A 24,100-nucleotide genomic window follows, 5' to 3' on the forward strand; every position below is an offset into this window, starting at 1 on the left:
AAGAAACTCTATGTGTGCTTTTAAGCCTCCATTTTCCTTCATGTTTTCAGGGCATTAACCAGATATCTCATACTTCTTACAGAAAAATAAAGATCACTTAACTGGTCTGTGACTGTAGGAAGTGTTGCTTCTTAACTACTTTCCATTAATGGACTTAAATTTTTCGTTCTTCATCATTCTCTGGTTTTGCAGACTTGAGCTGATGGGCTTGCCAGAGAGATCTCATTTATTTCTTTTTTTTTTCCCCCTAAAAACAAGTGGGTGGGAGGAAGCAGTTTTGGCAGTATGGCAAGGAAGTTCAAACAAGCATCAGGGATTGAAAGGGATGGGCTGCTTTCATAAAGGACATAAGCCAGGAGCAGATGTTCCCAGCACAGGCAGTGCTCTCATGGATCGTGTTCCCACAGGGGCTGAACAGGGCAGGTGTGCTGATGGAAAAGTCACTGTCAACCATCCACATGTCACCAAAGACGGTGATGTAAAGAGTCAGGTTTAGGAGGTCAATCCAGAAAGTCCAGTCAGGAACCAAAGAGAGAGAGAGGCATGGACACTTCTAATAGGTTCAAAGGAAATGAGGACAGATATGGATACTCCATGATGCACTCCAGGCAAGATGCCCAAGCTTGAGCTGAACTGTACCCCCTGGACCCATGGAATTGGGTAGGACATCCCAGGTGAGGCAATCAAAGCCTTAAAAGTGCACTTGTGAGTCTGGCTATGTGCTGTTAATTAATCACCCTAATTAGTTAATGTGCTTGGACTATTTAATTTTGTTAAATTGTGAATCTGTAGCATGTGACAGAACTCTGCAGGATGCTGGTTTCACACCCATAACTGTGCAAAAGGCCTCAGGGGCTGACAGGAGTGGCCTCAGGTGGTGAAGCTCCTGTCCTGCTGTGGCTCCTGCAGTGGCACCTTCCAAGGGAACTGCTAAGTTTCAACAAGGAAAACAAGTTAAAGGTGGGAACTTTGTAAGGTCAAAGCACAGATGGCAGGTTTGAAAAGTTCTTTTACTTCATAATCCAGCAGAAGGGTTCAATCACTAGATATGTAGCAAAAAACAGCCCTTGCCTCAAAAAAAATTAAGTTGTGATGCACTCCATTAAAGTAACTCAAGCTACCACTATTTTATTTATGAATGAGTATTGAATGCATAGGAATATTGTACTTTCACTAAATGAATTGTACATTTTGATCATTAGATATTTTGGCTTGGCTTTTCAGCAAGATTTCCCCTCCCTATCATGGTGAAAGAAAAACAATGTAGAAATAAAAGCAATTTACTAAGTGTATTATCATGATTTTCAGTTAGACTGTTTGACTACTGTGATACCCAGTTAAAGGAAATTTTATTGACTGACTTTTTCCATCCTCTATGAAGACAAAGAGGCTCCTGGTGCCTTATGCATTATTGGAGCCACTCAAAGGACCTGCCAATTATTTGAAGTAATGGAAACAACAATACTTTAATTCTTGCTTGTACCTTTACAGCTCTTACACAGTGCATGGCTTCTTCCTGCCAGCAAGTCCCCAGATTTACTCTTTATAATTATTTTACTAATAAATAGGGTTAATTGGATCCTGAGTGGCTTTTTTTTTATCACAGTAAGTATCAGGAGGACAGTTATGAAGTATACTGTGGTACCTGGCTTATCATTGGGCTTCACTGATGAGACAGTCTAGGGTTTTGACATGGATTTGTGAGTCTCCTGGTATGTAATAAAGATCAAGAGAGATTTGTGGTCTTCATTAACACCTTGTCATGCTGAAGGCTAGGTGTGTGTTTCACATCAGTTAGAAGATCCTATTGCAGCCATTAAAGCTGTCTCCTTTCTTTTCTCACACTATCAAGTCAGTTGTGATAACAACACATCATTGCAATTTCTTAAAATCATTCCCACTCTTGTGTCAGGCTGATATGCTATGCTTTTCCTTTGAGGCAAGTTAGTTTATATAGGCAATAAAATTCAAAGGTACTGATACATTCAGATTTATATGCAACTTTGAGTATGATAAATCAGGACATTTTAAAGCTTTTCTTTTACTCTTTGAAATTCTAGTAAACCATATCATCTCTTTGGATACTGCTTTTTTCTCCAAGAAACTTCTTCACAGTTCCTACACCAACCAGTGCTGCAGATCACTATCCACAAGCTATGGCACTCTATCTGCAACCCTTTTGAACAGCAAATTTTCTTTTCACCTTTCCTCAGCAAAATGCTCATATGAAATTTCATGCATGTCCCCTCAGACAACATTGAGAGAGTGCTACTGGATTGCAAGAAAATCTTTAACATCATTTCAGTAATGTTTTCTTTGAAAAAAGTTCATCTTTTTGTTCAAATAAGAATTGCTGTTTCAAATCACTACACTTCTGAGTAATAGTAACCAAAGATGCACCATTAGAAAACATTTTAATTGAATTGATTATTGAAGGAAATCATAACCCAGAATAGAGATACATGCACATGTTTTTCTCTTGTTCCAATGGGTAAAAAATATTTTCCATGTCTTTGCAGAGCTGACAGTCCTCTCCACCAATTCTGTCTGTGTATCAGAAATCTTGTATTTCTTGCTAAAATATCAACACATTTATTATCTGGTCAGTCAGGTAATTTCTATTTATAACTGTCTTTTAAAAGTCTATAAATGATGCAATTTACTGGGAGGAAACTATTCTTATCTCACATGAGAATCTGAATTTAAGATGTCTACCATAGTCGGCATAGCAAAAGTTCAATGAACATAAAGTTTCATTAGGAAATAGGACTCATAAATTATGTAGTTGATGAATAATAATACCCTTTATTTTTTATTAGAATATTAATAAGTAATTGACAGTAGCAGCCAAAAGATCTGTTAAGAGACAGCTGAAGCATTTCAGCATTGTCATTTAAATCATTAATACCACATTAATTAATTTAGATGTTATTATGGTTACAATTTATTTCAGGTTTGTTGATATCTGGAGATATAAACTAGATTACAAATTCATAGTATTTAAATTAATTAGACACCAAGCTTTCATTAATAATTAAAAACTAATTCATACAGCCCATATAAGTATGTGCTTTGTTAAGCTATGTGTTGATGACACAATCTTTAACTGCAGTAGGTGAAAACATTAATTCAGTTGAAACAATAGCAAAGTTATTTCTGATGCTTACTGATGTGCAGGAATTCTTACACTTTGAAGATTTTCTTTGAGGTATTCAGAAAAATGAAATAGGGAAACAAATGCTTTCAGAGTTGGATTGCTCACACTTTTTACACTTTAAATCAGAATAACTTCTTGGTCTTTTCTATCATGTCTCATTTATCCTCCTAAACGTATCTTAGTGCTGTCTCCAATTTAGAGGCAATTGAGCAGAGAAGCCATGAGGTTCATAATGACATGGTCACCATGAGAACACTGGAATGGGCTCTGAGCAAAAAGCAGTTTTTGAAAACTTTGATTTTTCCAGTCAAACATACCATATCTGCTTTCAAGAAAGCACCAACAGCAATGATCCTGCTTCTCTGCCTTGTTACCCAGCATGGAACTTAGCAGAAAAGGATGATCCACGCAGGCAGGGTATGTCTGAAACAGGAATAGGAAAGGGTTATGAATGTTCACATGCAAGATACCAATCAACTCTTGTAAGAAAGGAGTTATAAAGTGCAGCTATACAGCTGAAAAAACCTTTCAATTAGAATTTATTAATAACTGTGATTTTTTAAATTGATCAAATATATTACATTTTCTCAGGGATATTTCATTCATTGGCAATCGGTTTTGGCATAAAGATGCAGTGGGAATGTTAGAAGTAATGCATAATTTAAAATATATTTATTTTTCTTAAGCTGATTTTTTGCCTACCACATAGGACAGTGAAATAAAGCTATTTAAAAATATATTATTATTTATGAAAATTGTTAGTATAATGCAGCAGCAGAAAAGACTGCATTTGTTTAAGTATGGATATGCTGCTGCGAAAACAGCAGGGGTTACTGCATTTTAATTATATCAATAATAAGAATATAGAGAAATGGAAAAGAGTATTCAAAGCTTTGCACAGTTCCAGGTTGGCTCAGTATTTGTAAAGTGAGTGGTCAGGGCAGGATTTCTCTTCACAACACCATGATCAAGTTTCTGGTCTGCATTTGTTTAGTTAAATGCCTCATAAAATTTAAGGCAGTTTGGCAATATACTTGCTGGAATGGATGAAAGGGAGTATAAAAGAAAGCCACTAAGCCATTATAGAAAATAATCTTTCCTACTATATTGACCATGCTGCATTTTGTACTTAAATAACCATACTAGAAAAAGAAATAATAGCCTAATAAAACATGCCAGGATGCATACTAAATGTGCTAGGAGATTGGATAGTAATGACTAAAAATTCTAGCTGATTAGACAATTGTCTTTTGAATGTGCTTTTGTGTATACCAGCAGCTGTGCCCAGACCTCTCCAAGAATGTTCTTGGCTGGAAGTTTGAGGCCTTACATTAGTATAAAGTTGGATCAAACTCTACTTAGTTGAAGTAAAAGGCAGAGAGTATATCAATATTAATAAATATTGATATCAGCCTGGTAAATTTAGGCTTCTTTTTCATTTTTTTCTTCTGGGAGGGCCAGTAAGAAATCAGCGACCCACCATAATTGAACTTGCTGGGAGAGTGAAATTGCCCAAGTCCAGATACCATTCATTTCCTACTGCTTCTGTTAAGGGAGAAAAGCAGTTCCCATCCCCAGTGGAATAGTAAATGCCCTGGGAAAAGTGACAAATCTCTAGGAGAAAAGCTTTTATTTTTCTTTTTTTACTTTTTGCATTTTCCAATGGTCTTCAGTCAGCTGTTACTGACTGCCTGGTTCACTCTGCCCATGTATTAGCAATACAAGCTGGTATTTCCTAATTTTGATTTAATGCTTGAAACAGCATTGCATCAAAGGATCCTTGTTGTGATATTCTGCATGCAAGAATAAAACAGAAAAACAATTTTTCTTTTATCAGTTATCTTTGTGATTAGTAGCAGAAATACCATTCTCAGAACTGGTATTCAGCAACAACACCTTGCTATGTATAGAACTAGTTTCCTTATTAGCAGCTGGCTAACAAGGTACCAAACAAAACCTTGCTGTTGCAGTACTTACCTAGCAGAGTAAGGACATAATGCCTTGACACAATGGTACAATGCTGTGCCACAACTGCACTGCAGCTATCTTAGCAGAGATGAGCATGTACAGAATAAGATGTAAAACCATACCTGAGTTTTGCTTACTTTGCTTTATAATCTGAAACAAGCTAGATTAGAATAAGGCCTCTTAGCATTTTTTTTTTTACTTCATTAAAGCTGTTTCACCTTTCAAGTAAAGAGAAAGTTTTCCTCTGCTAGTTCTATTTGAAGTGAGAATTTTAGACTCTGTGCTGCAGCCTTCACTGTGCAAAACTGTGAGCACCAACCAAGGCAGTGACAGATAAAGCCTGGCTGAGAAACTAACAGGATTCTTTTTAACCAGATTGATTCTTCTTTGTTGCAAAGACACCTTAAGGAACAAACGACTTTATAGGAGCTCCCCTGTAACTTTATAACCCCCCGTTATAGGAGGGCCAATACTCCACACTGGCAAGTGGTACATTCTGGAATCAGAGTTTATTCAGAAGAATAGCAGTAGCATATCCCTGGAAGAGGATAATGCAGTGCTACTGCAGTGCTAGTGAGTTTAGAGTTCACTGCAGTGCTAGTAAACATTGCTGACTCAATATTGGATTTACATATGCTCCAATATGTACACACTGATTTTAAGTAGACTAAGTGTCACATCTGGGGAATTTGTAAGCTAATTGTCTAGGGACAAAACTTAGTAACTCTGGTAACTGAGAAGAAAGGACTTGTATTTTAATTTAAGGTTTTTTACTTAAAGAGTTTCATCAACTGTCCATCACCGCAGCTACTCACAAATGAGGAAGAGACTATTGAAAAGGGTAGGATATGCTTCAGTTATACTTAGCAATTCCAGAGGGTGAGCACAACAATGTTTTTTAAAATAAAAGTAGGATCACCAAATATTACAAAGTTGCATGATCTTCATTGGTTTGAGCTACTCCTATGGAGGGTTTTTCAGCTAAACTACTTTAAGCTCTGGTTCTGTTACTTTCCTGCAGTGCCCCATTGTAAAGCATAATCACTCTTATTTTGCTAACTATCAGAACTGAACAACAGAATCAAAAAAGCACAAGCAGAACCATTGATGTGTCAGCAATGGTGTCTGATGTGCCCACAAATGCACACAATTGGAAACCAAACTGTTTTAACTATTAACATAAAAAGGCTTTAACTGGGGGGATTGTGATCTGCAAACAGATAAAAGAGTGGTGGTAGAAGGAAAAAGCAGCAAACACAATGAAGATATCTGTTCCATTAAATTTAGAATCATTGGTATTTGCTATTCATTTGCACCTTGGGGGGCAATATAAAGAGATTTTACAGATATTGATAGTAACTTTTTATAGAGTCCTGGATGAACAGCTAGAATGATTACAGCTGTATGGAAACAGCTCTTCTTAGCTCTGAAGGAAAAGAAAACATTAGATAAAAGATGGCAGACTGATGAAAGTGGTGTGGTATTTTATAGACCTAAGTTCTCAAGATATTGCAGTGCAATAGCAATATAAATCTTTGGTATTTATTCTGCAGTAGACCAGCATTCCAAAAATGAAAAGTGTATTTATTAGCTTTTGTCTGTTATGGTATGTACAAACAGACTGCTGGTTGTGTGCAAGTATTTTGTGTTCACCTTACAAGCACAGTTGTTGGTTAATAGGGCTTAGATCTCCCTTCTCAAACATTCATGACCTATTTGTTTCTGTATTAAAGGTTATTATGAAGTAGAAGATATTTTCTTGTACTCCATGTGTAAACTTTTTTTTTGCAGAAGATTAATTTTTTTTACTTACAATGTAGCCTTGAATGAGGGCATGAGCACCTGTGTCTGTGTAAATCCAAGTGCTGAGAGAAAAAGTGTGATTTCTTCCAGGTCTTAAACATCATCATGATAAGTCACAGGTTCTCAAGGAGTTCTCATTCCCCAGCAACCTGACCTTGAGCACAGGCAGCTTAAATTCCTGTCTAGGGGAGACACTTGACAAATATGCATACAGAAAGATGCAACTATGCCTGGGACCACATGTCTCATTTAAATGTATTTATTCTTTGCCAAACAGCTCTTGCTGTAAAATGCTACAAATAGCCCTAAAGCATTAGACATTCGTGTGTGGTGGTACTGCCTTTTCTTCCTTTGCTTCAGGAAAGCTGTCCTGCAGAGACCATAGAACAAATCATCAAGACTGGGGATAGGGATGCAGCTGGGGTCTGGCAGCTGGATCTAATACTCTTGAACGTGTCTGTGACCCTTTTCCTCTTCCATAAGTGGGATAAAACTTACCATCTTGTCAAATTTTGTCTGAGAATTTCTACTCACTCTTACTGCTTGTCAGCACAAGGCATATTCTCAAATATACTGATTTAACCACCAGGAAATTTAGAAATGCAGATATGAGCTGAACACCATTCCTTCATGCCTAGAGTATGTTAATTTTGTTTTCACTGGAGATTGGCAGTTGGAGAGAGGCTGAGGTTGTTGTGACTGTTCCTTTACTTCTGTGTTTTGCTTTTTTCAAGTGGCCTTTTGCTGCTTTATGTCCCTGAAGACTATAAAACTACCTTAGTTTTTTGCCATCCCATCCTTTTATTCCTTACCTCCTTCAGAGATACTCTGTTTAAATAGTACCTTGGGGAAAAATAGACAGTATCTTGAGTTATTAAGGAATTTTTTGAGAAAAATCTGGAGAAATATGTTTTCTTAAACTTAATTATCCATAGATAATGTCTTCCAATACAGTCTATTGTATAGTGGAATTTGGGATGGGGAGAAATTACTGTATTTATTCAAATTTTTAAATTATTTTAATTTTTCTTCTCCAGCTACAATAAAAAGATTTATAGTTCTTAAGTTAATACCACTGAGAAACTTCTTTGGGGATCAGTAATTCCCTCACTCTACTAAAAGAGAAACTGAGTTCAACAAATAAGGCAGCAAGTGTTGCTTAACCTTTATTGAAGTTGCATTCCCTTTCCCCCAAACAATTAAAAGTGAAAGAAAACAATCTTCTGGCAGTGAGGGAGCCAGACAGCCCGTGCATTCTGTCGGTTTGTGCCTCAGAGCAGATGCCTCATGTATCTCTTTTGGTGTGTTAGATGGTGTAATTCACTAGGAAGGAAAAATGTACTAGACTTGAATTCACCAAGGGAATTTACCAGTTGGCTGAAAACCATATACTATAACATTAATTTATCCTTTCAGCTGGGATCCAAATCAGGAAATCTAAGGAGTATCTTTCAGAGGTACTAGTTCTGTGAGCATATCCTGTATACTTGTGTTAAGAATTGGAAATCAGAATTAATCACAAGCCACGTTAAACATGCAGAGTTGGACTGAGCTGTGTTGTTTTGTTACTGTGAGCTCAGGGGCTGTGTCTCACTGAACCCAACACAGGAAGAAATGCTGGTTGATGCTTGACTGCTGCACCTCTTTGCACATATCTGGTGTGACAGCAAGTTTTGATTACCTCTGGCAATATCTTTGTGCTGATTATGTCAGTTAAAACCTGCCCAGGATTCATTTCCTTACTTGCTTGGTCTTTCACCAGTCTGGCTTTTGTCCTGAGCCTACACAGCATTGCCAGTCTTGGTTGTAGCATTGCTAAAACCATGAGATTAGTACTCAAAAGTGAAATGAGCACTGCTTGCAAGGTAATTTGGGACAAAAGCTCTGATTTTTGCTTGTTTGGGATTTTTCTGCCAATTTGTATTTTGTCTTGCTTTAGATTATCCTTGAAAGCTCTCACAGTATCAGGGAAGCACCAAAGCAAGTGCAGAAGTGACAGCATTCTGGGGCCAGGGCAGCAAAATGCCAGAGCTGTTCAAGCAGCCTCAGAGCAGCTTAATTGTCCTCAGTGTGCTCCAGTGAAAGACAGCACATGCCACTGTCCTATTAGCAAAGAATAAGTTTGACAATACACATTACCCAAAACAATCACCAGTTGCAGTGAGGGAATGGGCTGAGGTCTGGGCACACTTCTGGAGGTACCTCAACTGAAATTTCAGCTTCTGAAAGTGAAGGGTTGCTCAAGTTTATTTGCTTTTGAGGGATAAACAAGACATAATTTTTTTAAAAATAATTAATATTATTTTCATGAGGAGAGGTTGTTAATGAAATGCTAAGGCTGTGGTTGGTCTGTCATTATAGAATGTTGTTCATCACTAATTGAATTCCTAAAAACTAGTTACTAAATTTTTTCTATATAACTATTTTGCCTAATTAGAATGAGTTCAGAAAAGTGCAACTTGTTTGGAAGCTATGGAAATTGCTTCTGAGGAGATTAAAGGAATTAAAATTCATAGCCTGGTGTGCAGATGATTACTGGGGGAGGGGGAATGATTCCTAAGTATTAATGACAGTAAAAATATCCTTCATCTTAAAAATGGCAGAGAATGGATTAGAAATCCAGCCAGTTCCAAATCATCTTTGTTTATCAGGAGGAAGACATGAAGGGATCTCATTTATGGGATTTGGGTTTCACCATGTGCATGTCAAGAAACATGTGGAAATGAATTTCTCATTGGAAATATCTGAGCTATCTAAGCTATAAGCATGGATTGTATAGAAGGTGTGATAAACCCTGCAAAGTTACTAAAGAAAAATTTGATCCCTGCAGCAGCATAAAACAATCAAAAGTGGTATCTGAAGTTTTGTTGAAGGTTTCTGTAGGTTTCAAGATTGTGTTTCTGCATTTTGTTGCTTCCCTCATTTCAGTGTCTACAGGAGCCTCATGATGCTGTGCTTAGTTGGGCATTATAATGCTTCCCCAGGGAATATCTGCAACCTTCCTCTAACTTACTGAAGTGATAAGTCATTGTAAGCTCATTCCTCCTTTCAGGGTTTGGTTTTATCCTAAAGCTGCTTTCCAATTTGCCAGAACAGCAAAATTGCTGTAGCAGAAAAATTTCCATTGCATTCTATGGATCCTCAAATATCATTGTAGGTTCTGGCATTGGAAAAGGGCTGTGAACCACTGTGTTATGTGCTGAAAAGCATGAAGTTATGCCATTTCTTTCAACCCCTTCCTCATAAGTATTTTTTTTTACTCTCTCTCTTTTGTGGAATAATAGGAGTCCAGTTCACAAAAGCTTTAAATTTCCTGAACTTTTAGTACTATACCTTACTTATACTTTTAATGGCAGAATTAAAAGGCTTAAGAAGCCTCTGAGATTGTCCGAGTGAAAGCTCTGAATGAAAAGAAAAAGATCAGAAATTTTAAATAGAGGGAATACCTTTTTTATTAAAGGGAATACTTCTTTTATTAAAGGGAACATTATTTTACCTTTCAATGTGGAGATCATATGCATGTTTATCCCTGTATCCTCATCCATTTCTTTTTCTTTCTCCTACTACCATTTATCAGGAATAAGCCTGTTTATCAGAAGTCACCTATATGTAAGTGAATTTCAGGCCCTACAGTAAAGAAAAGAAAAAAATCTTCAGTGTCCATGTTACAACCCACCACAGAAGGCAAGGATAAGCCATGTCCTTGTTAATAGATCTCTTGGGATTTATTAGAGTGAAACAACTGAATATATATATGTGTATTTATAAATAAATGTATGTTGGGTTTCTTTTAGAACAATTTGACTGCAATGGAAAGGAGATATGTAGCCATTTTGGTTATAATAATAATAGTAATATAAAATCTTAAAAATAAAATTTAAGAAAATGTAGAAGTGAAAAGAAAGAAAGGATACGAATAGACAGATATTATCAGACCTGGATCCGTGACTGAGATTTGATTGTTGCAATTTTGATATCTGTTGCTGGAAGTGATGGTCCGAATTTTGATCCATTGGGGATTGGGGAAACCTGCAAAACACAAATTTCAGTGGGTTAATGTAAACTCAGGGTCAGGTGGGAATGTTTTGCACTGTGTGATTGTCCTGGTTTAGGGCAAATTTGGGAGAAAACCTCCAAAGGGGGCCCCTCCAGAAAGCAAACCCACACGGCCCCTTCTGCCAACCGGTTCAGGAAGGATTCCTTGGAGAGAAGTGGAAAGAACCTGTTTATTAACAGGCACAGCACCCCCCAGCACACAGAATGAACAATACCAGATGACAACACTCTTTCACCACTCTGAAAAAGATGAAAGATTCAAAAGTCTCTCCTGGGAGTAGTTGCTCTGTTATTGGTCCCTCCAGCACTGGGAATAGCTGCTGCAGACCACAAGGTGCAAACTCTCGGTGCAGGCTCGAGTGGTTCCAAGAGAGGGAAAGAAAAACAGCCCAGGGAAAAATTGGACTGCCTAGCTAAACTAACTAACAAGCAGAAGCAAAAGCAGGAGGAAAGGAGGAGCAAGAGAACAAAGCAAAAGCAAATCAAAAGCTGCACTAAGTACTGCCCCCATCTCTGTCTCCACCGACCTTTGGGGGAGTGAGCAGGCCGATAACAAAACAAAATTTTGCTCTTGAGAGCCAGTCTTCAAGGCACAGAACATAATATCCAGCAATTGGGGATACAAGCATCACCCTAGGACAGTGATGTAACACTGTGGATCACGGGGCACTTTGGGTGTCACTGATGGTTTATGACACCTTCTAAGACAGGACATCTCCCACGTCTGGCTGAGCCAGCTGTGCCCCATCAGAAGGGATGAATACCCTCACCTCTAAGTGGTAATGTCCTGGTACTTCCCTGAAAAGGATTTTTCACTTCTGAGTCATTTGTGAAAGGGAGGACACCAACATGATAAAAAGCACTAACTCTCCTTCTCATTGACCTCTTCCCATGTCTGGCTCAAACGCAGCTGTTGCTAACACAGGTCAGTTTGTCATGGCCATCCTCCCGTGGTGGGTGTGCACCCCCTCTGCACGTGGGTGGTCACTTTGCATATGGTCACCAAAGCTCTCTGCACTTTTTACAAAAGGTCAATAGTTTTGAGTCATTAACCATTAACATTCCAGTGTCTCATGAGGTGATATGGACTAATTCTGAATATTGCATAATTGTAACCACATGTTGCAGAGCTGTAGTCAAACCTGTGCGTATGTCATCTGTAGTACAAGTCTAATTATATAGAGCTAAGGGACTGAATCAGGATTACAGACATTTCTTTAATGTGCTGCAACCATGTAATAGTTCATCTTTACAGGACAAATGCACTCATTTTTTTAACAAGGACATAAAATGTGGAAATATGTCAGCCTCTTCAGCCTTAATTTATAATACTTTCTGGTTGCTATGGTGAAATACAGTGCTTCACCTTTGGAAAAGCCAAGGAGAGAAATAGAATATTTATTGTGCATGGGTTATTTTATATCAGAGAAAAGTGCAATACAAAAAAACAGCTGCACAATAGTAATGTTCTTATGATTGTGGTTAGTAATTTTTTCCCCTTTTCAGTATTTTTTTCCCTTTGGTTTAGTTGCTAACCATTCATTGAACCACAGAAACATCTGTTTTGAAACAGAGGTGTTGCAGAGGATAGGTTGACGATTTTAAATTGATAGTTGGGTTGGAGGCTTGGTGATGAATATTCCTGTTTGTCACTAGAATATCAGCTTTTGTTACTGGCATACATGGTTCATTTATTCTCTCATTCATCACCACAGAAAACAACTTCCCTTAGGAACTCATCTGAGGTCATCTAGCTGCACAGCCCATAAATACATGGCTTCCTAGATGTATGGGCACACGTGAGTGGATGTAGTCATAATTTGGCTAACAGAAAATGACTGAATATGGAGCTTTGAATGCTGCTACTCTGTTCCATCATTTCTACCAGCTTAATCTGTTGGCCTCCCAGTAGTTTTTCATTTCCATGAATAAAGTGATTGATAATGGCATTCTCTTTCTTCAATGTATAAATACAAAAATACTAGTAAAAGAAGAAACTCAGCAAGTCAGACATGACCATATTTGTTCCAAATGTGAAAAGACTGAAGAAAACAAGGGTTGTACAGGCAAAAAAACCTGTTTTTTTTAAAAGCAGGAAAACCGTATCTTAGCAGAAGGTGGGTTTCTATAGCTAACAAAATAGTTGGGTGTGATTGGTCCTTAGTAGTTCCATTAATACTGCACTTCTCCTGTGCAGATACACATTTGTGCTTACAAATTTGGTAATGGCCATTCCTACTGCAGCAATTATGATTTAATATAAAAAAACACCCCCAGGTCTGTAGGCTGAAGACACAGTTGCATAATTTAGAGGTAATTTCATTTGTCAAATAAGCCAGTAGGCTTTGCAATAAAACAAACCAGAATTTGATTACTGACTATTACTAAATGTAATTTAACCTTGTTTAGGAAACATATAGCTGCTCTGTAATCCTTTGCTAAAGCTTAATAAATTAAAATGCTACTGTTGCTCCCATGGACATTCCATTTAATTTACAAACCACTTGTACACTAAGTATTTTATACATATTTGTATAACGTGCTGTATCAATTAGATCTTTTGACAAATAAATCCACCTGTGCTATGTTATGAAGGGACTTGGCAATGGTTTTCTTGTGGGATTCCTTTCAGCTCCTTTTTTTCAGATCAGTAATGGCAGCAGTCCTTTGATATAGATCAAAGCAAGAACAAAAGCTAGGAAGCAAGTGAGAGTCATAAGGTGAAAATGGAGAGAAGAAAAAAGAAATGAAATCCCATTCCATAGCCTAGAACCTTTATACAGCTGTAACTACAATATTATATTTTTGTAATTTACTTCTAAGTATGAGAGCGAAGCTTTAGAAGCTTGGATATCATATTTTCTTCCTTGATTACAAACCAGTGAAATTTATCTTGCCTGTACAGATGTTGAATTTTTCCTTTCTCAGCCTGTATTCACTTACAGTCATTAAAGATCTAGGGCACTTAGTGTAAATATTAAAAATTATATATGAAGCCTGACAAATTTAATCTTTCATAATTAGACTCTACCTTGCTCTTCTAGCTAGCAAATGTTTCCCTGCAATTCTGCCTGGATAAGTAATCTGCTAGTGCAATATTGGGCTCTTGAGCAGCTGCAGTGCTGGTGAGATGAACAATGTGATTCCATACATTAGCTTCATTTTTCTAAGCATTTTATGAAAGTTACATGATGTTCTGTGATTAGCTGTAGCAGCCTACAAAGGAAGTGTTACACTCAAAATTATTTTACCCTGAGACTAATTCTTGAAAAGATACACATAAAATAATTTCTTCTCTTGGTTCTTGAAATGCTTTCTAGTAGACATAAGTAGACTTTTGCAGATCAAAAATAGAAACTTTTATGAGTAGAAAACTGCAGTGTATTGCCTGTGAGTGAATTTCTCACTGGTTAAATAATAGGAGAATTAAGTTCATTATCCAGCAGATAACTTTCCTAATAAGCTCGGATTTGGCATGACCAGGAAGCTGAAGATATGCCGTTTATCTGACCTGTTTTTAGGTGCCCTTTCTGTGTTTATTTGACCATTTCATTCTCTTCTGGCTGTCTAACATGTCCCTCTGGAAGAAGAGAGTACAGAAAGAAGGACAGCTAATTAATACTTCCAAATTTTGTTTCTATTTCTAACTCATCTGCAGTTTCCCTTTTCAGATACATTGGGGGAAAATATCAAATAGAGTCTAATGAACTATTATTCCCAGCCAATTAAGACACACACACACACATTAATTGTTAACACTGTACAGATTTTAACTCCTAGGAAGGCAGTAAAATTCAAGTCAATTAATGAGTAGTAATACATCCTTGCCTTGAAAATGGTTCAATTTTGGTCAGCCCCACTGTACATTAGACAACTGTAAATCCAGAATGTCTGCACAGAAATGAAAATCATTCTCAGTATAAAGAGAAAAGTCTGAAAAGACTGATACTGTTTACAAGCAGGTGTTAAAAAGAAAATATAGTGAAAAGACATTAAACACTTCAATATATTACAGATCAGGTAGGTTCTCTGTAAGAGTCAAAAGAAACTTAAAGAGATGAGTTTATAATTTCCAGTAAAAATTTATTGTAAACATTAAAATGAATGTTATTTAAGAGAATTAAGGAAGATAATTAGGGGAATTAAAAGAAAATACATCCCATTTTACTGTGCTAATTACAACGACAGATATAATCCAAAACCAGGTACTGACTGGGATTAGTATAAAAGAAATGTGATAATACCAGATAATTTGAAAGGACTAGGTCACCATATTAAGTTGTAGGAAAATTTTACATCCATATATGCTAGCAATTGAATTCTTATTTAGGTATTATTTAAGTATTTCTAGAATTAGAAATTATTTTATTCCTTGGTTATTCTATTCTTAGCATCCTGTTGTTATTCTTAAGCATGTGCTACTTCCTTAGATGTGTTAAATTAGATGGAGTTGTTTGTAAGTGGCAGGTTTTCTCTGTTCTTAGTCAACTTTGAAATTAATGAAATTTCATTTCCTATATATTAGCTTTATAAATAATAGTTCTCAGCGGTTTTTTTTTTCTTCTTAGGAAAAATTGATGGTATTCTACAAGCATATGGCAATCAGATACAAAATGTACTTAGTGCATAATGCACTTATTTAAGGTGTCCTTTTTATACAATTTGCATTCCACACATAAATGATTCTATTTAAAATTATTAGAATAGCCAGTAATTAGTTGGGATTGTTTGTGGAAAAATGTTGGGACTCCAGAATTGGATCATTCTTGTAGATGCCACTAGCTTAAACATATGTACTCCGTCCTGTTCAAAACTCACTTGGGATCTGTGCTTCCAAGTAATGTGTGTCTCCTACAGCACTTTAGCACAGGTTCCTTTTGAATATTTACTTAGGAAAGAAAAAATTGTATTTGTTTTTATGCAGGGGACCTGAGCTCCAGCCAAAGCTCTCTGCTCAACCAGGCCAGTTGTCTTCCCCCCGGCTCATCTTTCAGCACATAGGGAGCAGCCTACTCCTGTGACTGTAATATTGCTTCCTTAGGGCACTGCCAGCCTCCCTGGACTCCTTTGCCCTTTAGAACTGCCTCCAACAGGATTTTCTCAACCTTACCAAGCCAGTGTCTGTCCAGAAGTCCAAGATGGCCTTTCTGCTGAGGTCCCTCCAGAGTTTTCAGAGAATTTCACAATTTTTAAAATTATTTTATGAGAATTTCTCTTTCACAATTGCAATCCCTGAGATGGCCTGCAAGCACCCCATTACTCAGCAGGTCCAGTGGGACATCTCCCCTCTTCAGCCTCCTCACCAGCTGTGTCAGGAAGCTCTCTGCCGCACACCAGGAGCCTTCTAGACAGTCTGCTCACTGTTGTGTTGTATTTGCAGGAGACATTTGGCAAGTTAAGGTCCTCCATGAGAACAAGGGCTAGCAATCATGATACTTCTCCCAGCTGCTTCCAGAACATTTTGTGTGCCTCTTCATCCTGATAAGGTGGTCTCTAGCAGACTCCACCATGGTATCTGCCCTCCTGGCCTTTCCCCTGATTCTCACCCATAAACACTCCACCCTATTGTCACCATCATTAAACTCTAGACAATCAAGACTCTCCTAACATGCAGTGGCTGCCCCACTGCATCTCCTTCCTTGTCTGCTTCAAATCTTAATGGAGATTTAAGGACAGTGGAAGATGCAATGTTCAGATGGGATAGCTTCATAACAAATTCTAGTACTTTTATTTTTCCTGCTGTGCAACCTTGTGAAGAATCACAAAGTTTCTGCAAACTTAAATGTATTGCTCAGTCTCCACCAGAATGCCTTGCAAAGTCAAAAATGAAAGCTGGATTTAGGGAAAGAGAACAAGCCAGAGCAGTACTTAGATATTATGTCATCCCCTGGTTTAATTTTTTTTCCAATTTTACATAAAAAATGGTGTTTCCTTTTGTATCCAGGAGGGATACATTATGGAAAAATTATTTTTCTTTCAACAACTCTTAAAATTTATTTGTACAGTCAATACAGGCACCACATAAGAATGTGTCAGACAAATATTTGTTTTCAAATTCTTGAAAAAATAAGAGGTGTGTAAGAGAAATTGCAATGGAGTTTGAATTTAGAAGGATAAGCATGCAAAGAATTGTTGTACGTATAACAAAATGTTATCTCCTTATTCAAGATTGATTAAATTTTCAAATTTTTTGGGGTATAGAATTTTTTTAATTGGACTTCTTCCAGAAGAATTCACATCTGTAAGTAATATTGATGTTTTAATCTGTTGCATGGCATATTGCAGGAAAGATTTAATGTATCCCTTCCTTCTCCTTTCCACATTGTTTCTTATCCTTGCTGCTTTACTTACCAGGGTTAAGGCTTGGAGACTCACAAATTCAGTGTATGTTTCCCCTAACTTAGAGAACTATCATGAGAAACAACAGGAAAAGTCGATTTCTTTTTTCAAGGAGGTATTCTCTGAAGTCAGTAATCAGGTACATTAATTCAAATCTGTGCTCTCAGTTGTTTTTTTTTTTTAATTTAAACATTCTTCTGTAACTCATTTGCTGTGCAGGTAGAATTGGCCCTTAAAATTAATCAAATTCATGATTTTTCTCCCTGTCATCTTTTTTAAGAGGTCCAGGCCTTTCTTCTTGTGTAAAAGCAGAAAACAAAACCTTGGCTGTGTCTGGGACCACTTCTTGCTGGGTGGCTTTCACTTGTAAGTGGGTTGGCACCTCCCCTGGTGGAGTCGAAGGGACTCTGCTCCCAAAGTGGGCAGCTCAAGAACACAAGGTAGCTGAGCCTACTGCGTGAAAGGGGAATGTGGACTGACAGATTTCTCCATTTTAAGAATTTCCCTAAGACCATTTATTAGAGATAAATAAGGCCTTTTTTACTGCTGTAGTGTGAGTGTGGTATTGTATTAGAATTATTGTTTCTGCGATATCGTAAACATTTGTTCATGCTTCATCATTGAAGAAAAAGAACACAAATTTGAGAAAAAGAAAAGCCTAAGTAGGAATTACCTCAAGGAAAAAATAGGAGCAAGAGATGAGATTGAGGTCAAGATTAACATTTCAGAGCCTTAAAAGGAGAAGATTATTTGGAGTACCTAGAATTTGTAAAGAGAAAACAAAAAGTTACTTTTCTTTTAAGAGGAGAACTTAAGAGGAAAATTTCTTGAATTATTAATATGGAATATGAGGTAAAAATTTATGACATATTTGGAAGGTGCAAATGTGGGATAGTGTATTTGATTTGATTTATTTTTACTATGCTTTCCTCTTAAGACCCTGTTTTAGCTTTACAGGTTAATGGGAAAGTGAACTGACACTCAGACTGAAAGGATATGTAAATAATACAGAACTCATAACATTTTAGTATTAAATACCCAGAAGTGTAAAACCAAAGAATATTCTTGCTTATATATTGACTAGATATAACCTAAAATTAACTGAAGCACACATGCATTTTTGAATAAATAAAAATATATAGCTTCTAGAGTTCTGTTTATATTGTCCTTCAATGTGTACAGCCTTCAAAGAAAACCAAAAAAAGCTGACAATAAACTGTAGATTACATCTTTCTTTCTCTACGTGGTAGCCCATAAGCAATAGATTGTTAATGTTACAACTTCCTATGCTAATTTAAAATTATAATGACTTTTTGAACAAAAGTAGAAATACCTGAACTTCTTGATAGTTAGCAAAAATTTTTCTAGTCAAAAGACCTTAGTAACCTGAGTAGTTGATACTGGACATCATTTATGTAATTTTTTTAGTGCTAGAACATACATTTTAATTAATAAAAATATCAAAAATACTTTTTTTCTGAGCCTTCCCTTTACCTTATTGTTGCGCTTTGTAGAGCAATGAACAGGATTTATTTAAATTTTTAGGATGTGCACAAGGGTAAGCATTTAGGCATAACCTTGGTTATGCATGTGCTGTGTAAATATTCTTTAGAGGATATTCTTCACACTGGGTATCCTCTTGGTAATCACATTAATAAACACAGGACAATTAGTTTTATACAAACTATCTAATAAATCATCTGGGATTCTTTTCCCCTGATGTGTAGCCCGGATAAGATCTTCCCAGAAAAATGCTGAATACCCATTAATGTATATCAGAGTTTGGGGTTCAGCACTTCTAGGTTCATGTGCTGAGACAGAAAAGCAGTTTTGTTTCTTAATCAATAAAGAATACATTCTTCCTGGCTGTGGATCAGGAGTTTGGGCAGTGCATGTCTCCTTGACAGCACTGTATTTTGCTAGCTGGTGGCACTGATCATGCTGATGTGTATTTCTTTAATTTCTATTCTCACTTTCAGTGAAGATTTAATTAGACTCTGGTGATGCTTTAAAGGGGAAGGGGCAGCGTTTCTCTGATCATTGTTCTTTCTAATGCAGAGGGCGGTAGTTTTCTGACATGCAGCATTTAGCACGTGAAAACAGATGTCTGTCTTTAGCAAACTGTCATTTCTGAAACTTAACAAAAATGGTGCTAAGAGGAGCTGGGGAAAGGCTGTGGAGCTGGGCAGAACTGCAGCATCTGGGTCTGGGAGCACCGGAGCACTGAGTGCTGATAGCAGCGTGCTCCCTCGTGCAAGTTTCCAGAGAGCTTTTCCTCTTGGCACTGACACAGCCAAGGCTCCTGCTCGACACAGGTGCTCCTCCAGCAGCTCCCAGTAAGGCTGCTCCACGGATACAATGTCATACCCAGAGGTTCGTGGTCCACCTCAGCCTTCTAGGAGGACTCGCTACTGATGAAAGCAAATGCTCAGAGAAGCATGAGATGCAGGGCTTTATCTGATATTTTATCTCAGCTAGAGTGGCTGCTGAACTGCCACTGCTTGGTATAGTGGTGCTTTACACCACTGCAAATTTCTTCAAAGCAAACTCTTGGTAAAATCCTCTAATTTCCCTCTGATTGCAAACCGGTGTGAAGACTGGAATGATTTGCCTGTTGGAAGAATGTTGACTCTCGAGTGGGAGTCGGAGGGACTACAAACAGTGGGTATTGTTGTGATTATATTTGCATCTCTGAAGCTGCTTCATTTGCTGGGACTGATTGATTTTTCAGAAGGTAAAGTGGTCACTCACAGTTTGTGCTGTTTGTAGGTTTGGTGTCTGATCTGCTAAAATAGAGAGCATCAGCTATAAAAAACTATGAAATGAAAAAAGTGAAAGTAACAGACTAAAAACCCTGGTTTGCTTCTGTTGCTTTTGCTTTGTTATTGAAAGCAGAAGTAGATGCTAGCATAAGGTTTCTGTTTTGCAATGAATTTACAACTGTGAGAGGATGTTCATTAAAGAAAGACTAAAATAGTAAACAAAACACCTGTCAGTTTTCTTTGAAAGCTGTTCAATGCTACTGAACTTGATAGATTTTAATTCAGTTCATGTTTAAAAAATGCTTTGCTCTTCTGATTTATGATGCAATTACAGTTTTCTTCTGTATACTTATATTCTGTGTTTTAAAAGTGTGTTTCATAGCTAAATGCAATACACTGTTATTACAGGATGAGCTTTAGGATCAAGCCTGCTGTACATCTTTTAAAAAAAGGCATAGATGTCAACATTAAATGTGTGTATTTAAAATATATATCATTAATATATGTTTTAAAATTCCTGTTGCTTGCTCAGAATCTTGTCTGCTCTCTATTTTATGGGTCATATCATTTCATCTACTCCCAAAGAGGGCTTCACATTAATTTATTAGGACTTTTATTTCTATAAAAAATGAGGGTTTTTTCACATTTTATAGAAATAAGCTATTTCAGGTCAGTTATAAGTGAGATTTTATGCTGTCAACTTCTCAAGTTTTTCACAAAATGTCTACTCAGTCACTGAAGCCCTTGCTCAAAAAATACTTGCTTTTGCCATTATGTTTGCTCATGTCAGTCCAAACCAATCCTTTTTACTGGGTAACTGCTTTCAGTCAGAATCACACAGCCAAGGGGAGCACTCCAGTTCTCTGAAACATTAACTTTCCATCATAGAATAGGGTCTTTGATGGATGCAGATTCACATAATCACCTCATAAAATTGTTCAGAGTGCTGATAAAATTTGAAATCTTTAGCACTTATATAGCTATTGAACTACTGAAATAAATCATCTTTCAAACTGTATGTGGTGAGAATATATATTTGCTTTGTTACTTTATAATGGTTATGGAATTACTTTTTCAGATCTAAACAATGGGTAATTTACTCCTCACAGCAGTGCTTACTTCTGGGATTTTTAATACTCTGGATGTGTAACATTTGCGACATCTAAAAAATCATCGTGATTATGGATTAGCTTCAGCTTTATTACATATGGTAACAAATAGAGAAAAAAGATTAAGATGCAATATTGCTTTTTTTTTAGCATATGTAGAGTTAGAGCCTTTTTCTGATTTCTCACTGGTATTGCCATTAAGTTTGTGGGAAAAGGTTTTATGTGATTTCAGATTTATTAAATTACTTTTAAAAAAATCCTCCTGGTACAAATTACTCTGATGTTAATAATAATTTCAAGATGATCTATCAATTGAAGCACACCTTTTTGTTCTAATGCACCCATTAGTGTCGTGGCATTTCCTCACATGATGATAATTTCACTCAGAAGTACCCAGCAACATAAACCAATCCCTAAATGTAAAAGGATTAAACTTTGTAAGGTACAGTTGATTTATTTATAATTGCAGTGTGAGTAACTCTGGTGACTTGAGGGGTTTCCAGTTCCCCTGAGGCTGATATTGCTAATCAGCTTTTCCATGTTTGGGTACCACCACTACATTAAACAACAATTCTGCCCCAAATGGTTAAGGAATATTTTTATGGTGTATTCAGAACTAGTGATTTGTTGTTCACCTACTGAATGCAAGGAAAGCTTTTCTGTTCATATCCAAGTAGGAGCACATTTAAACTGCCAGCCTTGGTCTGGAAACCAAAATAAGCAATGAGTCCTCCCCATCTATCACACACAGGCTGGTGAAACAAATCTGAATGCTGAAACAAATCTTCCCATAATTAGGCTTTCTGACTCCTTAACATGCTTGTTTTAACATCCCTGATGCATTGACTGCAAATATCACTGACAGAAATGACAGCATGCCTGATGTTTGCTATTACAGGGCAGAGAAGACAGATAAAGGACAAATCCTTACTTCTTAACTGGCTGCAAGTCCACTGATTGTAGTGCAGTTATGGTGAAGAAGAGCCTGACTTGCCCTCATCTCCATGAGAAAACAGGAGAACCCAGTCAAATCTACTTAGTTTTACTGAATAAACTGAGTCACAGAATTAACTAGGTTGGAAAAGACCTTTGACATAATCAAGCCTAACCTATATCATTACAGTGTTCACCAATTGGCAGGACAGAGAGAAACCTGATTTTATCCTGTGTCCCAAACTAGGGACTATGTTATTCTGATTCATCCATTCTCTACTTTCCAATAAGTAGAAAACAGACCAGAATGAAGATAAAGCTGCCTCACTGGAGGCAGCCAGCTATTTCAGTTAAAAGGACAGAATTGAATCAATATAACTTTTGCTAGGAGAGATTGAAACTCCCCTTTCCCTCTCCTTCCATTACTTTGAGAGTGGTTTGACACTGACCATTATCTTCCCTCCAACTTCCTTGCCTGGAGCTTTTTCTGCTGGGCAGCTTCACTCCAAAGCTTGTGTTTTGTTACAAGCTGGAAGGGGAGGAGAGGAGGGAGATGAAACTGAAGCAATGGATCAGAACAGGGCCAGGCTTAGAGGGAATTCATCCACCAGAAACTTGGAAGTGAGAGAAGGCAAAACGAAGGATTTACTTTGCATTTCTGTGTCCAGAACAGCTGTCAAGTAGTAGCTATGCAGAGAGATTATCTAAACATGTGCAAGCAACTTTTTAAAAATAAGGGAACTGCATAAGTCAAAGTCTTTGAAAGGACAAACTCTATTCCTTTTCCTACATCATGCACTGGTTGTATCTTGAAATAACGTCTCTTACAGAAATGTTTTTCTTTTACGTGTTAATAGAATCAGCCATTATTGCCATCTTTTTAGACTCCTTTATTCCTTTATTGTCTATCTGTAATAGTCTCCAGAGCTATCTGGAGCTATCTCTAATCTCTAACAGTCTCAAGAGCTTGTTGTTATTTTTCAAATGCCTATTCAGATATAAATGTCATGTTTGGCATGTGAATATCCTATGAACTCCATGTCTTTTGGTTAGTAGGACTCCCTGGTGTCTATATGTCTTTAAACTCAATAGGCTATCAAGGATAGGTAAGAATATTTTAGTTTTTCTTACTGTGATGCAAAGAAAAGACCAGTTCACTTGCTGTTATCAATGAACATATTTCACTGAACATATTGTAAGTAATTTGTTGCTTTAGCTACAGAGTGGAAATTGGTTCAGGGGGTAAATAGAGGTAGTTTTTAATAGAGGTAGTTTTCTGCCTTAGGATATATCTGCTCTATGCAGGTACAGAGAGATCTTTTTTTTCTATCTAATCTAATCTGGATGGACAGAAGTCACCTCCAGTCCAAAAGTCATGTTAGTGAATTTATCTGCTCTGTCACACAAACTGCTAAAATGTGGCCTCTTTCATAGTTCAGATACTTAAAAGCACAGAGAAGATGTTTGGTCTGTCTGAAACCATCTGTGTTAACATGTTGTTAGTTACCCTCACAGCTTACCAAAACCAGTAAGGTTTAAGAGATTTTCTTAAGTGCAGTATGACTCTCACCCTTATGATGTGGGGAAAGACATACTACTGAGAAATTCTCTATTGCATCATATTTTCTAAGGAAAAGAACACTAAAAATCAAGAGTTTTCTCATTCTCTGCCTGTGGCTGACATGAAGGATCCTAATTTGAATGTCCTCTCCATCCACTTAAAGCTGTGTTACAAGTCTAGCTTCCAACAGTCTCCTATGCTGCTCCCTCTCCTGTATAATTCCTCTCAGCCAAATGGGGTGCAATGTAGCATAATTCCACAGTAAACAGAAAGGCAAAAATACCCCATGCAGCAGTACCTGTCCCATTGCCTTTTCTCAGCAGCTGCTTATAACACCTGTTCTCAGAAAGATGTTCAGTTAACACATGGTGGAACGACCACCTCCTACTTGTCTCTTTTTCCTCTCCAGACA

The 24,100-nt window shown here is 37.1% G+C and overlaps 1 protein-coding gene across 7 annotated transcripts in view; it reads left to right on the forward strand.

The window, feature by feature from the left end:
* KCNIP4 (potassium voltage-gated channel interacting protein 4) overlaps positions 1 to 24,100 on the forward strand; it is a 389,884-nt gene that overhangs the window by 276,706 nt on the left and 89,078 nt on the right. The window contains exon 1 of one of the 7 annotated variants that reach the window (XM_054514532.1): positions 19,621 to 20,057. The exons of 5 other annotated variants lie outside the window; for them this stretch is intronic. In XM_054514532.1, coding sequence (XP_054370507.1) covers positions 19,946 to 20,057 — 112 coding nt within the window. In that variant the 5' untranslated portion in view covers positions 19,621 to 19,945. Of the gene's footprint in view, positions 1 to 19,620; positions 20,058 to 24,100 lie in introns of those variants that run through there. One more of the 7 variants, XM_036381675.2, reaches the window with a different exon arrangement.

This window comes from Molothrus ater, chromosome 4 (genome assembly GCF_012460135.2).
Source record: "Molothrus ater isolate BHLD 08-10-18 breed brown headed cowbird chromosome 4, BPBGC_Mater_1.1, whole genome shotgun sequence".
NCBI lineage: Eukaryota > Metazoa > Chordata > Aves > Passeriformes > Icteridae > Molothrus > Molothrus ater.